Source organism: Herpailurus yagouaroundi, unplaced genomic scaffold (genome assembly GCF_014898765.1).
Source record: "Herpailurus yagouaroundi ecotype Mexico unplaced genomic scaffold, PumYag 254, whole genome shotgun sequence".
NCBI lineage: Eukaryota > Metazoa > Chordata > Mammalia > Carnivora > Felidae > Herpailurus > Herpailurus yagouaroundi.
In genome coordinates this window covers 2,146,546-2,159,969 of record NW_024412471.1, presented here as the reverse complement: position 1 = coordinate 2,159,969, position 13,424 = coordinate 2,146,546, and the positions used below count along the sequence as shown (strand labels likewise).

General features: G+C 48.5%; 2 protein-coding genes across 4 annotated transcripts in view; both read left to right on the top strand.

Moving 5' to 3' along the window:
* Nucleotides 1-327: 327 nt before the first annotated feature.
* ECM1 (extracellular matrix protein 1) lies at nucleotides 328-6,079 on the top strand. 3 transcript variants are annotated; one of them, XM_040461200.1, is made up of 11 exons: nucleotides 329-530; nucleotides 1,759-1,821; nucleotides 1,902-2,003; nucleotides 2,183-2,263; nucleotides 2,361-2,441; nucleotides 2,742-2,798; nucleotides 3,122-3,438; nucleotides 3,719-4,093; nucleotides 4,590-4,810; nucleotides 4,977-5,064; nucleotides 5,764-6,079. In XM_040461200.1, exons 1-11 carry the CDS (start codon nucleotides 458-460, stop codon nucleotides 5,992-5,994), a joined length of 1,689 nt encoding a protein of 562 aa, XP_040317134.1. In that variant the 5' UTR covers nucleotides 329-457; the 3' UTR covers nucleotides 5,995-6,079. The 3 variants fall into 3 exon arrangements, with proteins under 3 accessions (XP_040317136.1, XP_040317134.1, XP_040317135.1); XM_040461202.1 differs by lacking the exon at nucleotides 3,719-4,093 and having other exon boundaries at nucleotides 328-530; XM_040461201.1 differs by lacking the exon at nucleotides 2,742-2,798.
* Nucleotides 6,080-6,320: 241 nt separating this feature from the next.
* Nucleotides 6,321-13,424, top strand: part of LOC121020999 (uncharacterized) — a 22,666-nt gene continuing 15,562 nt past the window's right edge. The window contains exons 1-2 of the mRNA XM_040461106.1: nucleotides 6,321-6,329; nucleotides 7,082-7,597. Of these exons, the coding sequence (XP_040317040.1) occupies nucleotides 6,321-6,329; nucleotides 7,082-7,597 (525 nt within the window). The remainder of the gene's footprint in view (nucleotides 6,330-7,081; nucleotides 7,598-13,424) is intronic.

Here is a 13,424-nt window from a genome sequence, read left to right as displayed (position 1 = left end):
CTACCCAGGATTCCTTAGTGCCCGGTTTCCCCAGCCCAGTTCAGCAGGTGTACTGCTCCACAGTAGGCAGCATGCAGACAGAGGACTTGAACCGAAAAGGCAGGTCTCAACATCTCTTACTCCATGAGTCTCAGAATCCATTTCTCTGGGGATCATAAGAATGCTCTCCTTCCCTCACCCCAGTTCTCCTCAGTCGTCTCAGAAGGCTTCAGGGTGAATTTGGGAGGAGTGGCTGCCAGGCCAGAGGAGGAGCAGCCGGGACTGAGTCATGGCAGGAAATAGGAGGGAGGGAGTGATCCCCAGATAGCTGAATAAAAGGAGAAGGAGCCAGCCCCAAGGTTCACAACAGCGGTAACAGCAACCGGAGAAGCAGGCTCCCAGCAGCCCAGCCCTTCAGATCCAGATCTACCCGAGACGACCCACCTCCTGGGTGCCACTGACCAGTCCTTGCCCCAGGATGGGGACCATGCACAGAGCAGCCTTGGTCTTGGCCTGTCTGGCTGTTGCTTCTGTAGCCTCCTCTGAGGGAGGTGAGTTGGGGTTGGAGGCAGCATTGGGCAGAGGCCCTGGCCAGTGTGGGCCTGGTGCCTGGGTCCAGCCATCCTCTGAATGGCTCATCACCAGAAGGGTGATTGTCCACTTGGCCTTGGTCCAAGGTGGGCCTGGGTACTGGAGCCGAGGCTTTAACCAGGGAGGGGAGCAGGTGCACAGAGGGAGAGTTTCCTGGAGCTTGCTGCCGGAAGACATAAAACTGGAATAAAATGGACAATTCAGTGGGTGGCTAGACTCTGAGAGTGAGGGGATCTGCCTCAGTAAGATGTATATATGGGGCCTGTCAGGCAGGGGAGAGAGAAAGAATGGGGCCCCCTGGCTACTCAAAACTGATTTGCTGACCCAGAGAGCCTGGACTGCTTCCCTGCCTGGTTAGGAGAGGAGTGGAGAGGGTGTCCGTCCACAGGGGACCAGACACACTCTATCTAGCACACACATAATCTGCTGGATGCTGGACAAAGTGCTAGCAAGGGAAACTGTTGAGTGCCACAGATCTGGTCTGTATCTGGAAGGCCCGTCTGTTCCTCCCAGGTGCTAGTCTTTGGTGACTGCACATCAGCTATAGGTGATACCTTTCCCTGCAGCTGTGGGGCAGTTTGCCTCAGGGGTTTTGAATCATCCCAGTCCCCAAGTCCTAAACTGAAACCTAAGCTAAGGAGGATCTGGGACCAGCTGAAGGAGAGGCACTTAAACTTCAGTGTGGGCTTCTTATGAGAAGGCCCACAGATGTTTAAAGGGCCTAGAGGAGGTAAACAGATGAGACCCCAACTAGTTCAAAGTTGGGACTTGCTCCTGTAGAAAACTAGAGAAGCATCAGAGCTGAGAGGCTGAGAGGAGGAGAACTCAGGAGCCCTGAGGAAGAGACACTGACAGATTAGGGTTTCCACCACCCCATTCCTCCCACCCCAGCCCCATGTCACATTCCCTTCAAGCCTGGACTCAGGAAACCCAAGGCTTTGAGCCTGGTGGAGGTGAGGTTGTCAGAATATCATGGCTTTCTCAGAACCCAATCAGTCACACCTAGGTGGGTTTGGGGAGGGGGGGGGTGTGGATTGATTAGGGGACATGGGGCAGGAGTAGTACGGAAAGGCTTCTGGTGTCTTGGTCATCTTGCCTACACCCTTGATGTCTACTGTCCCTGCATCTTGCGCTTGGGGCCAAGAAAGGGCTCCTCAGATCCACCCTGACTCCCCCCTCTTCTTTCAGACTTCAAGGCTCAAGGGCAGAGGGAGCTGGGGCCAGAACCCCTCACCTATCACATTCAAGAAGGTGAGAGTTTGGGTGAGCAGCATAGGATTGGGGGGGGGGGAAGGAGAAACTGTCCACTCTATCTCCCCTCTTACCTCTAGTTGGCTATGCAGCACCCCCCTCCCCACCCCAGACCCGATCCCTCCCCATGGATCACCCTGACACCCCTCAGCCTGGCTTTCACTTTGAGGGACAGAGTGAAGGTAAGTCTACCATGCACCCTTTTCAGTTACCCACTCCCCCCACCCCCACCCCAGGTTGCTGGTTGGGCATACTTCCCGTTCTTCAGATGGGGAGGGGTGAGGAGGGGTGAGGAGGCCCTGCCCATTCCTCGCTCTAGTTACAAGGGGGGGGGGTCACTCATACACTCCTCCTTCTGTAGTACAGCCCCCTCCCGCTCAGGAAGCCAACCCTGCCCAAGAGGAGGAGCTGCCCCCTCCCCAACTCCCCATGGGAAAGAAAGGTGAGTGTTTGCCCATCCCCCTCCTCCCCCTGCCACTACAATCGTGCTGCCATCAGTCTGACCCTTGCTTCTTTGTGCCCTCACTCCTGTCTTGCAGTGGAGTCCCCTCTCCCTCAGGAAGCCATCCCCCTCCAAGAAGAGCTGCCCCCTCACCAGGCCCCTGTTGAACAGAAGGAAAGTAAGTGACTCCCTCTCCTCTTCACCCTCCCCACTGATGCGCGTGGGCTTTGGGGGCTCTGCCACTCACTCGCTGTATAACCTTGGGTAAGTTATCTCCCCAAGCCTTAGTTTCCTCATCTGGGAAAATGGGGAAACAAGACCTCTTTTATAAAGTTATGAGATTAAGTGGCATAAAAGGCGCATTTTGTTTTCTCTTGTGTCTGTACTGACTTCCTCTTTATGAGTGGCAACTGGCCACGTCCCCCTCTTCTAGTCCATCCCAACATGGCTTCTGTTTACACATCTGCTTCCACCCTAGTAGACCCACCTTTCCCACGTCAGGAGGAAATGACCTTCCCATCTAAGCAGAGAGAGGGTGAGTGACAGCTCTGGTCTGTCCGTGCCCCTGATTTAGTGCTCAGGGCCCTGGGGTGGGAAGCCTGAAGCTTGGGAGGCAGCACAGGGGAGCAGGTCTGACTTGTGGGGACTGTAAGAGTGACACGACACCTTTCATGCCCCACTTCTCTTCCCTTTCCATCAGCCATTCTGAAGGTAAAAGCCACAAGTTTATGTCTGTCTCTTTCCCCCTGTATCCTCCCAACCCTTTCTCCTCAACCCCAAGTTCTTTCAGTCCTCCCAGCTCATCCAGACTTTCTCTATTCCTCTACTCGTTCTCCTTCCCTGTTTTCCCCATTCTAGAAAAGCCTTTTATGGAACATAGCCCCCCAGAGCCTGAGTCTTGGAATCCAGCCCTGCACTGCCAACAGGGCCGGTCCCCAGGGGGCTGGGGCCACCGGCTGGACGGCTTCCCCCCTGGGCGACCTTCTCCAGACAATCTGGACCAGATCTGCCTTCCTACTCGCCAGCATGTGATATACGGCCCTTGGAACCTACCACATTCTGGCTACTCCCACCTTACTCGCCAGGGTGAGACCCTCAATTTAGTGGAGACTGGATATTCCCGCTGCTGCCGCTGTCACAGCCATGCACACCGCTTGGACTGTGCAAAACTTGTGGTAGGTGTTGGGCTCTTGGTGCTGGGACTTGTCCTTTAACCTCCAGACAGTGTGTGTGTATGTGTGTGTGTGTGAAGGACTAGAGGCCTCGGCCTTGGCACGTAGGAACCCCAGGTCCCTTTTGTTGGCCCTACCATGGGCCTCCTTAGTGTGCTGGAAGGGCAGAGAACAGCCTCTGCTTCTTTCTTATCTACCTGCCCAGGGTCCTTTTCTGGAGCCTGGGAGGAGGACAGGAATGTGGACAATGGGCTGCTGGGCTGATCCATCCCTCTTGCTCTAGTGGGAGAACGCAATGATCCGATTCTGTGAGGCCGAGTTCTCGGTCAAGACCCGACCCCACTGGTGCTGCAACCGGCAGGGGGAGGCTCGATTCTCCTGCTTCCAGGAGGAAGCTCCCCGGCCACACTACCAGCTCCGGGCCTGCCCCAGCCACCAGCCTGGTATTTCCTCGGGCCCCGAGATGCCTTTCCCCCCTGGTGTACCCACTCTGGACAACATCAAGAACATCTGCCACCTAAGACGCTTCCGTTCTGTGCCACGCAACCTCCCAGCTACTGACCCCATCCAAAGACAGCTGCAGGCATTGATCCGGCTAGAGGGGGAGTTCCAGCGCTGCTGCCGGCAGGGGAACAACCACACCTGTATGTGGAAGGCTGTAAGTGGGCGTCCCAGCCCCCCAAGAGCCTGTCTGCCTGCCCACCCATCTCCGACCTCTGATCCTGCCGGTCCATCCATCCGTGTACCTCCCCACTGTGAGCTCGTCTGCCCGTTCGTCTGCTTGCAAGTGTCCATCCATCCACTGTCTTCGTCATCTGCGTCTGTTCATCCTAAGCCTTCATCCTGCACTCCTGGCCTCGTCCACCCATGATCCCACACATGCACCTGTGTGCCATCCATCCGTCCAGCTCTGGCCTCACCTGACCCCCTCGTCTACCACTCCAGCTCATCTCCCGTGGCCCGTGCCAAGCCTCATTTGTGCTTCCATCCCTTCCTCCTTCCCAACACCATACATCCATGCCCTCTGGTTCTTTGTCCTTCCCTTTCGGCACCTGTGGCCGGGAGCCCCTCATCTCATAGTGTAGGGCAGTAGAGGGTCAGAAGAGAAGGGGCCGAGTGTCCAGACTTCTGACTCCCCTCTCTCTGGCCCACAGTGGGAGGATGCCCTTGATGGATACTGTTATCGGGAACAGTCTGTAAAGACCCACCACCACTCGTGTTGCCACTATCCTCCTAGCCCTGCCCGTGATGAGTGCTTTGCCCGTCGGGCTCCCTACCCCAACTATGACCGAGACATCTTGACCCTTGACCTCAGCCGAGTTACCCCCAACCTCATGGGCCATCTCTGTGGAAACGGAAGAGTTCTCACCAAGCAGTGAGTCTTGCCCGGTTCTTCCCTCTCTTCCTTTCCCCCAAACCTTCCTTCTGGGGCATCCTCTGGGGGCACTCTTGGTAAGAGCAAAACCATGGTCTCCAAGCACCATTTTGGTGCCTAGGGATGCATAAAGACCCTGACCCTTGCCTCTTTCCCACCAACATAGTAAACAGATTCCTGGGCTAATCCGGAACATGACTGCCCACTGCTGTGACCTGCCATTTCCAGAACAGGCCTGCTGTGCTGAGGAGGAGGTGAGTGAGGACAGCAGGGGGGTCATAGTCTCCAAAGGAAAGCAGGGGAGGGGAGACAGAGGACTAGCACTGCAGGCCACCCCTTCTCTTTAGTACCTCACACCCCCCACCCACAGAAATAGAGGACTAGTGGGGAAGATCTTTTTCTTGGTTCCAGAAGTCTTCATTCTTTTTTTTTTTTTTTTAATGTTCATTTATGGTTGAGAGAGAGAGAGAGAATGAGCAGGGGAGGGGCAGAGAGTGAGGGAGACACAGAATCTGAAGCAGGCCAGGCTCTGAACTGTTAGCACAGAGCCTGAAGGTGGGGCTTGAACTCACCAGCTATCAGCCCAGAGCCTGACGTGGGACTCGAACTCATGAACCGTGAGATCATGACCTGAGCTGAAGTTGGACGCTTAACCCACTGAGCCACCTAGACACCCCCCAGAAGTCTTCATTCTGACCTGATATGCTCCCTACCTCTAAGTTCTTATTATGCCTTCTCTGGGACCCAAGCTTTAGGCATTTCCAGATGTGCACATATGTCTGTCACAAGGAATCTAGGTATGCAAGGCAGCCTTGCACCCTCTCTGGCCCCAGGAAGGGATCCAGGGAGACAAGCCGAGAGCAAGGGGACTTTGAACACCCAAGTATTGATGCTTGACCTCCATCCAACACCTCCTTCCCCATCATCTCTGCTTTACTTTTCTCCTTCATCAGAAATCAGCCTTCATTGAGGACCTGTGTGGCCCCCGACGTAACTTCTGGCGAGACTCTGCTTTCTGCTGTAACCTGAGTCCTGGAGATGACCAGACCAACTGCTTCAACACTTACTATCTGAGGAATGTGGCTCTAGTGGCTGGAGACACTGGGGATGCCAAGGGCCAGGGGGAGCAAGGCCAACGCCAGGAAGAAATATCAGCCCCACCCCCTGAGCCCAAGGAAGAGTGAGTCACCCAGAGCCTCAGAGGATCAGATTGGGGGAACCCCACCCTCCTTGAACATTCATTACAGTAAACACCTCTTGGATTTGCCATCCTCATTGTCTTCAATGTCTCACATACAAACACACCCTTCTAAGCCTGGTAGGATTTTCTTCAGTGACTGGCCCCAGAGGCCCACTGTCCTCTGAGCAGAACCATTCCACAGGCTATGATGGTACCATAACTCAACAGCTTAACTTCACTATTTGTCATCTTGAATTTATTAACATATTTGAACAACAGTGTCACCTTGTTAGCTAGCTATCATCATTTAAAGGCAAAAGATATGGTTTCATGTCTTGGGTAAGCCCCCAAAGTGCCATAACCCAGCCCTACATTTTAAAATCTTCACTCTTGGAGTCCATACTTTGATTCATTCCATATCCATTTACTGAACGCCTACCGATGTACACTATGCTAGACGTGGGGGATACACATCCAGAAAACACTGCCCCTTCCATCAAGTTGCTCATAACCCAAGAGCCTAACAGGTGTGTTAAGTTGTGTTGCAGGGGGCTGCCAGATAGCCTGGTCCGAGGTGGGAGTAGGTTTGAGGGCTGTATGTATATACTGGGGAAAGCCTCTGTGCGGGGGAGGTCGGAGTAGTAGTATAAGGTGCAGGGGGCAGGTAAGTCTCAGGCAGGACAGCTCAGGCAGAGAAGCACTAAGGCTGAGAGGGCCTGAGGCTTTGGTGGTCTCCCTTCCAGATGTGGCTGGAATGATAAGCAGGAGGTCATCACAAATGTCTCCTCCGCAAGGGTTTAAAAGTGCATCTTGGCACCTCTGCCCACGAAGGCACTGGCGGTTTCAAGCAGGGTTCAGATCTGCCTTTTGCAGCGTCTGGTAGGCAGCCAGCCTGGCAGGAACCCGGAAGTCCAGTTAGGAGAGTATCGCGCCCACGCCTGAGGGGAGGGGCAGGACTCTTCAGGCCTCGGAGGCTGCCCCCAAGAAACAGGAGCTGGAAGAATCAGAAAGAAGACTCGTGTCTCGTGGGGACAAGTCTCCAGAAAGCGGGACTTCCCTGGTCCCAGTTATGACTGTGGGGGTGAGGCAAGGACCGCCGTCCTGCCCCAACTAGGAACAAGCTGAACCCCAGCAGCTCCCAAACAGACACCTGCCTCTCGGTTCTCCCCAGCCTCTTATTTATTTACGTTGCCGGATGGCTGTTTCTAACGAAACAGCGTCTTGGCAGCTCCCTCGCCTGTCCTTCAGCACCACGCTCAACCAGCGAGAGAGGTCCGCGCCTCGTCCCACTCCTGCGCGGGCAACTGGGGCCTAGGGCTTGGGTCACGTGTTCAAAGAACGTCTCCGCGCCTGCGCGAGCGGCCGGCGGATGTCCAGAGATCCTCTCGAAAGCCGCTGGGACCCGGGGCCTGAGCCAGGCAAGGCCGGGCCCAGTCCTCCGATCACCCCGCCCGCGCGTGGCTCCGCCTAGGTTGGGATCAGGAAGGGGGCGGGTCCGCCGGCAGGGACGTCTCCAAAGGGCTGTGTCCCTTCGTGAGCTTCCCGGAGGTGCTTTACGGCTGCGTTTGCAAAGCGCAGCGCCAAGTACTGGAGGGCGAGTCAGAAAGGTAGGATCGCCCTCCCCACCCCTACAAGGTTACAGTCTACAGCATGGACAGGGAGGGAACCGGGAACGCGATAGTAAGCCGCGGTAATGAAAGACCATCAGGCGCTAAATAGATTGCAGGCTTCGTGAGCTGAGAGTTAAAAGAAGTAATTCTCTCTGGGGATCAGGGTAGGTGGTTGTGGATTGAGCTCAGAAGCGTGGATAGGATTGATGTTAGTTACCAAGAAAAAGGGAAAGTGTTCACATTTACGGCACTTAGTTATATAGATAAACTATTAAAGTATAATTTGTTAAGCTCAGGGCAGTGGATAAAGGAGCCAGAGCCCCTAACTACTTGTTGGCGCCGTTGAAGGCTTCAAGAAAGAATTCAAGCTTGGGTAGGATTTTGCAGGAAGAGAAGGGGAGAGTGTACAAAGCACTGGATGTATGCAGAGTTCCGCTGAAGTAAACAGAGTGTCCGTTTTGTGTCAGGTAGAGTATTCTTAGGTGGTGAGACTAAGTATTCTGGCCATAAAGAAGACCAAAGCACTGCCCTCAAGGATTTTTATCTCTGTGGAGACTTGAATATTTAATGATTAGATGTATTCTCAGGATTCTCTGGGAGTCTCCTAGCTTTCAGGGAGGTCTTCGCGGAGGCAGCAATAAAGCAGAAAGTGTGATTGGTATATTTGAAGAGCCAGTAAGTAGTAAAAATGATGTGGGTGGGTAACTGGGCAGGGAGGTTGTAAATTTAAGGGTAGTCATACTTTCTGGCAGATCTTGAAGGACTATGGAAGTCATGCCAATCTGGGTATAAGCAACTGTAAAATACTGCAAACGAAAAGTGATGTGAACAGACTTTTTAAAAAGATAAATTAGATGGACAGATGAATAGATAAGCTGGAGAAAGGATAGCGATGGGGACCAGTTCAGAGGTTGAAATTGTAGCTCATTAATATCAGTCAAATGAGAAATTTTGAGATCCAGAGCTTTAATGGTACAGGGAGATGACATCTGTTAGAGATATTCAAAAGATGAGAGTGAAAGAACCTGCCTGCTGCCAGAGATACCCTAAATTTGAGATTTGGGTAACTGTAAGGTAAGATGTACAGGAGGAGGAGGAGCAGGGTTTCCAGGAGGAGGACGATGAGTTCAGTTTTGGGGTCTTCAGTGGTTGGTGTCCTTAGTGAAAGAATCTTTAGAAGGTAGATGTTAGGGGCACCTGGGTGGCTCAGTCGGTTGAGCATCAGACTCTTGATTTCTGCTCAGGTCATGATCTCACTATCGTGAGATTGAGCCCTGAGTCAGGCTCTGCATGGAGCCTGCTTGAGATTCTCTTTCTCTCTCCCTCTGCCCTTCCCATGCGCATGCGTGCACAACTCTGTCTCTCTAAAATGACTGACTGACTGAATGAATGAATGAATGAATGAATAAATAAATATATAAATAAATAACATTTTTAAAAAGAAGGAAGATATTAAAAGCTGCATTCTAGAGGCACCTGGCTGGGTCAGTCAGAAGAGCCTGTGACTCTTGATCTCTCGGTTGTGAGTTCAAGTCCCACATTGGGTGTAGAGATTATAAATAAGTAAGCAACCTTTTTTTTTTTTTATAAGGCCTAATTCTAGGGAATTGAGTATGAATGGGAGGTGAAGAGGGGGAGGCAGCATGTGCAGCCTGCTTTTTGAATGTGCTTCTGTCCTCTAGACCAGTAGCCTACAAGACATGACACTTGGAAGTCTCTTAGATCCCACACATTCAGCTTATTCAATGTGGGAAGATATAAAAAAGAAAATGTAGCAGTAAGTGTGTTGTAGAACCTATATGGTAGCTATATGGGTGTTCACTATACAGTCTGTCAACTTTTCTGCAGTTTTGAAGTTTTTCATAAAATATTGGGAAAGATAAGCGACCATCTCTACCCTCCAACTGTTCCTACCCCAGTGGGCCCCATCTCAGTAAACAGAACCACCATCTATTCAGTTGTTTAGGCAAGAGACCTGGGAATCACTTTCCTTCTCCCTTCTATTCCAGGCAGTCACCAAATCTCCTAAATAGCTCTTAAATCTGTCAACAGTGCGGGTGCCTGGGTGGCTCGGTCGGTTAAGCTTCTGACTTCAGCTCAGGTCATGGTCTTGCAGTCTGTGAGTTCGAGCCCTGCATAGGGCCCTGTGCTGACAGTTCAGAGCCTGGAGCCTGCTTCAGATTCTGTGTCTCCCTCTCTCTCTGCCCCTTCCCTGCTCATGCTCTGTCTGTCTCAAAAATGAATAAATGTTGGGGCGCCTGGGTGGCTCAGTCGGTTAAGCGTCCGACTTCAGCTCAGGTCACGATCTCGCGGTCCGTGTGTTGGAGCCCTGCGTCGGGCTCTGGGCTGATGGCCCAGAGCCTGGAGCCTGCTTCCGATTCTGTGTCTCCCTCTCTCTCTGCCCCTCCCCCGTTCATGCTCTGTTTCTCTCTCTCTGTCTCAAAAATAAATAAACGTTAAAAAAAAAATTAAAAAAAAAAGAATAAATGTTAAGAAAAAAAAAAGTTTAAATCCATCAACAATGGAGTTGTACCTTATACCAAATTTAGGTTCTAAAAGCAGTACATAAGGCAAAAGTTACATAGTGAAAATAACCTTTGGAAGTCCCTTAAATCACTCAGAAGATACAGTGGCCGTATTCTTATGTGCACAACTCTGTACACAAAATGTATATATAAGTATACATGTACATAGTAAGGTACAGTATGTGATAAGGGTATATAATATAACATTAAGGTATTTTTAACTTCATAAAAAAAGGGAGATTGGGGCACTTTGGTAGCTCACTTGGTTGAGCACCGACTTTGGCCTAGGTCATGATCTCAGTTTTGAGCCCCACCGCGGATTCTGTGCTGACAGCTCAGAGCCTAGAGCCTGGAGCCTGCTTCAGATTCTGTCCCCCCACCTCTCTGCCCCTCCCCCTCTCATGCTTTGTCTCTGTCTCTCAAAAATAAAATGTATAAAAAATTATTTTAAAAGTCCCCTTTTATTCCTCCTTTGCTAAGAGTTTTGTTTTGGTTTGTTTTTAAAAATTGCTAAAGTAATTTCTAGCCCCAATATGGGGCTCGAACTCAACCCTGAGATCAAGAGTTGGACACTCTACCAACTGAGCCAGCCAGGCACACTCACTAAGAGTTTTGTATCATAAATATATGTCAAATTGTATTAAATATTTTCCCTGCAGCTATGGGGAGGATGCATGATTTTTCTTGTTTGGTTTGTTAATATGGTAAATTCATTAATTGATTTTTTTTAAGTTAAACTTAGCTTGTATTACTAAAATAATAATAAACACAACTTGGACATGATGTGTCATTTGTTTTTATATATTGCTGGATTCAACTTCCTACTGTATGTTTTAGAATTTTTGTATCATTTTCCATGAATGGGATTTACCTGTGTTTATCTTCCTCATACTGCCTTTATCAGTTTTTAGTAACAAGATGACATGTTTCGTGGTTTTTATGAGGTGGTTGGTTAGATGCAGCCACAGAAGAGACAGAACAGGGGCAGGGGGGATCTCACAGGTCCTAGAAACAGGAGACACAAAGCCATTTTTGTAGATTTAAAAAAAAAAAAAAAACAAAAAAAAACCCTTTCACATTGGAAAGACACCAAAGTCAGGAGGCAGAAGGGATGTGAGAAGGTTTAGGCTACAGACTTTATTGGGGTTTCTGGGGAAAAGGCAAGGCAGGGAAGGGTTTAGAACTGACTAGTTGGAATAATTTTGGCCAGCTTTGGATTAAAGGGCTGGTCCCTAGCTGCCTGGCACCTAGCCCTGGGATGATTAAGGCAGAGGAGTATTGCCTCCTGGAGTGAAAAGGGCAGGACAGAGGAGGGACAGCTCTGGATGATGCTCTCAGCTGGGCCATCTCTTAAGAATTGTCTCTCAGGGCGCCTGGGTGGTCAGTGGGTTAAGCATCTGACTCTTGATTTCAGCTCAGGTCACGGTCGGACTCTGTGCTGACAGCATATGGCCTCCTTGGGATTCTCTGTCTCCCTCTCTTTCTGGCTCTCCCCTGCTCACGCTCTCTCTTTCAAAAATAAACATTAAAGAGAAGAAGAAGAAGAATTGTCTCTCCCAAGCCGGAAAAAATTCTTCTAGAATGTCAAAACATAGTAATATATAGAAAGTTATACGTTATTTAAACTGGTGCATTATCTAGTTGAATCCATGGAACAGGTGAGCTCAGGGTCCTCCTATTCCATCTTCCCTTTCTTCAAAAGTTTTAAAAATATATTTTATATTTTATACAAAAATTAATATTAATTTTTTATAAATATTAAATGTAAAAACATATTTACAATATATTGTATTAGGCTCAAAATAAGTTGGCGAAAGTAATTACTACTTTTCTCTGAAAGGGTTTGCACAATACCGACCTCATTGTCTTCTGTAAATATTTGATAGTTTGATAGAAGTTGCTGAGGAAGCCATGTGGGACGGGGAAAATTTTAAAATGGTGTGTAAATTCATTTAAGTTACTGGTCTTTTCAGAATTCCTATTTTTTCCTTAGGTATTTTATGAGCTGTCTTTTTCCCCCTCGGGGATGTATCCATTCCATAAAAATTTTCCAGTGCTTTAGTGTCAAGTTCCTAATATCCTCTTGGTTTCTTCTGAAGGTCTGCAGGGACTATAGTAATGCCCTGTTTTTCATTTTCATTCCTTACAGGGTTCATTTGTGTCTTCTCTCTCTCTCTCTCTCCCTTTGTTTTCTTTTTCATTTGACCAAAGGTTGATCAGTTTCATTAGTCTTCTCATAGTACCAGCTTATTTTATTTTTATTCTATTGTGTGTAATGTATGCTTTCAATTATCTTTATTATTCCCTTATTTCTAATTTCATCAAGTTTAACTTGCTGTTTTTCTACTTTTTGATGCATCTAAGTTCATTAATTTTCAAATTTTCTTCTTTTCTGATTTAACTATGTAAGGCTATAAATTTCCATCAATAGCTTGTAACCCACAACCTTTGATATGTAATATTTTTTAATTCTTTATTTCAGGCTTTGTAATTTAATTCTGATTTCTTCTTTGATTCATGAGTTATTTAGAAGCATATTATTTTATTTCCAAACATCTGGGGTTTTTTAGCTGTCCTTTTGTTTCTGATGTCTAACATAATTGTGTCGTGCCTAACAAATGAACTCTGGATGATTTTAACCCTTTGGATTTGTTGAAACTCGCTTTATGGCTTAGCATATGGTCACTTATAAATACTTTGTGTGTGTTTGAAAAGAATGTGTATTTTTGCAGTTTTTCAGATATAGTATTCTATATATTTGTTTGGTACATATAGTTAATAATATTATTCAAATCTTCTAAATCTTTACTGATTTTCTTATCTATTGAAAGAGTATGTGAAAATCTCTACTATGATCAGGTATTTGTTTACTTTAGTTTTTGCTTTAAATACACTGAGATCATGTTATTGGGTACAAAAAAATTAGAATTATTATATATTCCTGGTAAATTGAACCCTTGAACTTTTTGTTTCTTAAACCATTGAACCTTTTTATAATTATGAAGTATCTTTATCTTTAGTAAAGAGCATAACAGTTGGATCTAAAAAAAAAAAAAAAAAAAAAGTCCTGGGACACCTGGGTGGCTCAGTTGGTTGAGCATCTGACTTCAGCTCAGGTCATGATCTTACAGTTCATGAGTTTGAGCCCTATATCAGGCTCTGTGCTGACAGCTTAGAGCCTGGAACCTGTTTTGGATTCTGTGTCTCCCTCCCTCTCTGCCCCTCCCCTGCTCACACAGTCTCTCTCCATTTCTTTCTTTCTTTCTTTCTTTCTTTCTTTCTTTCTTTCTTTCTTTCTT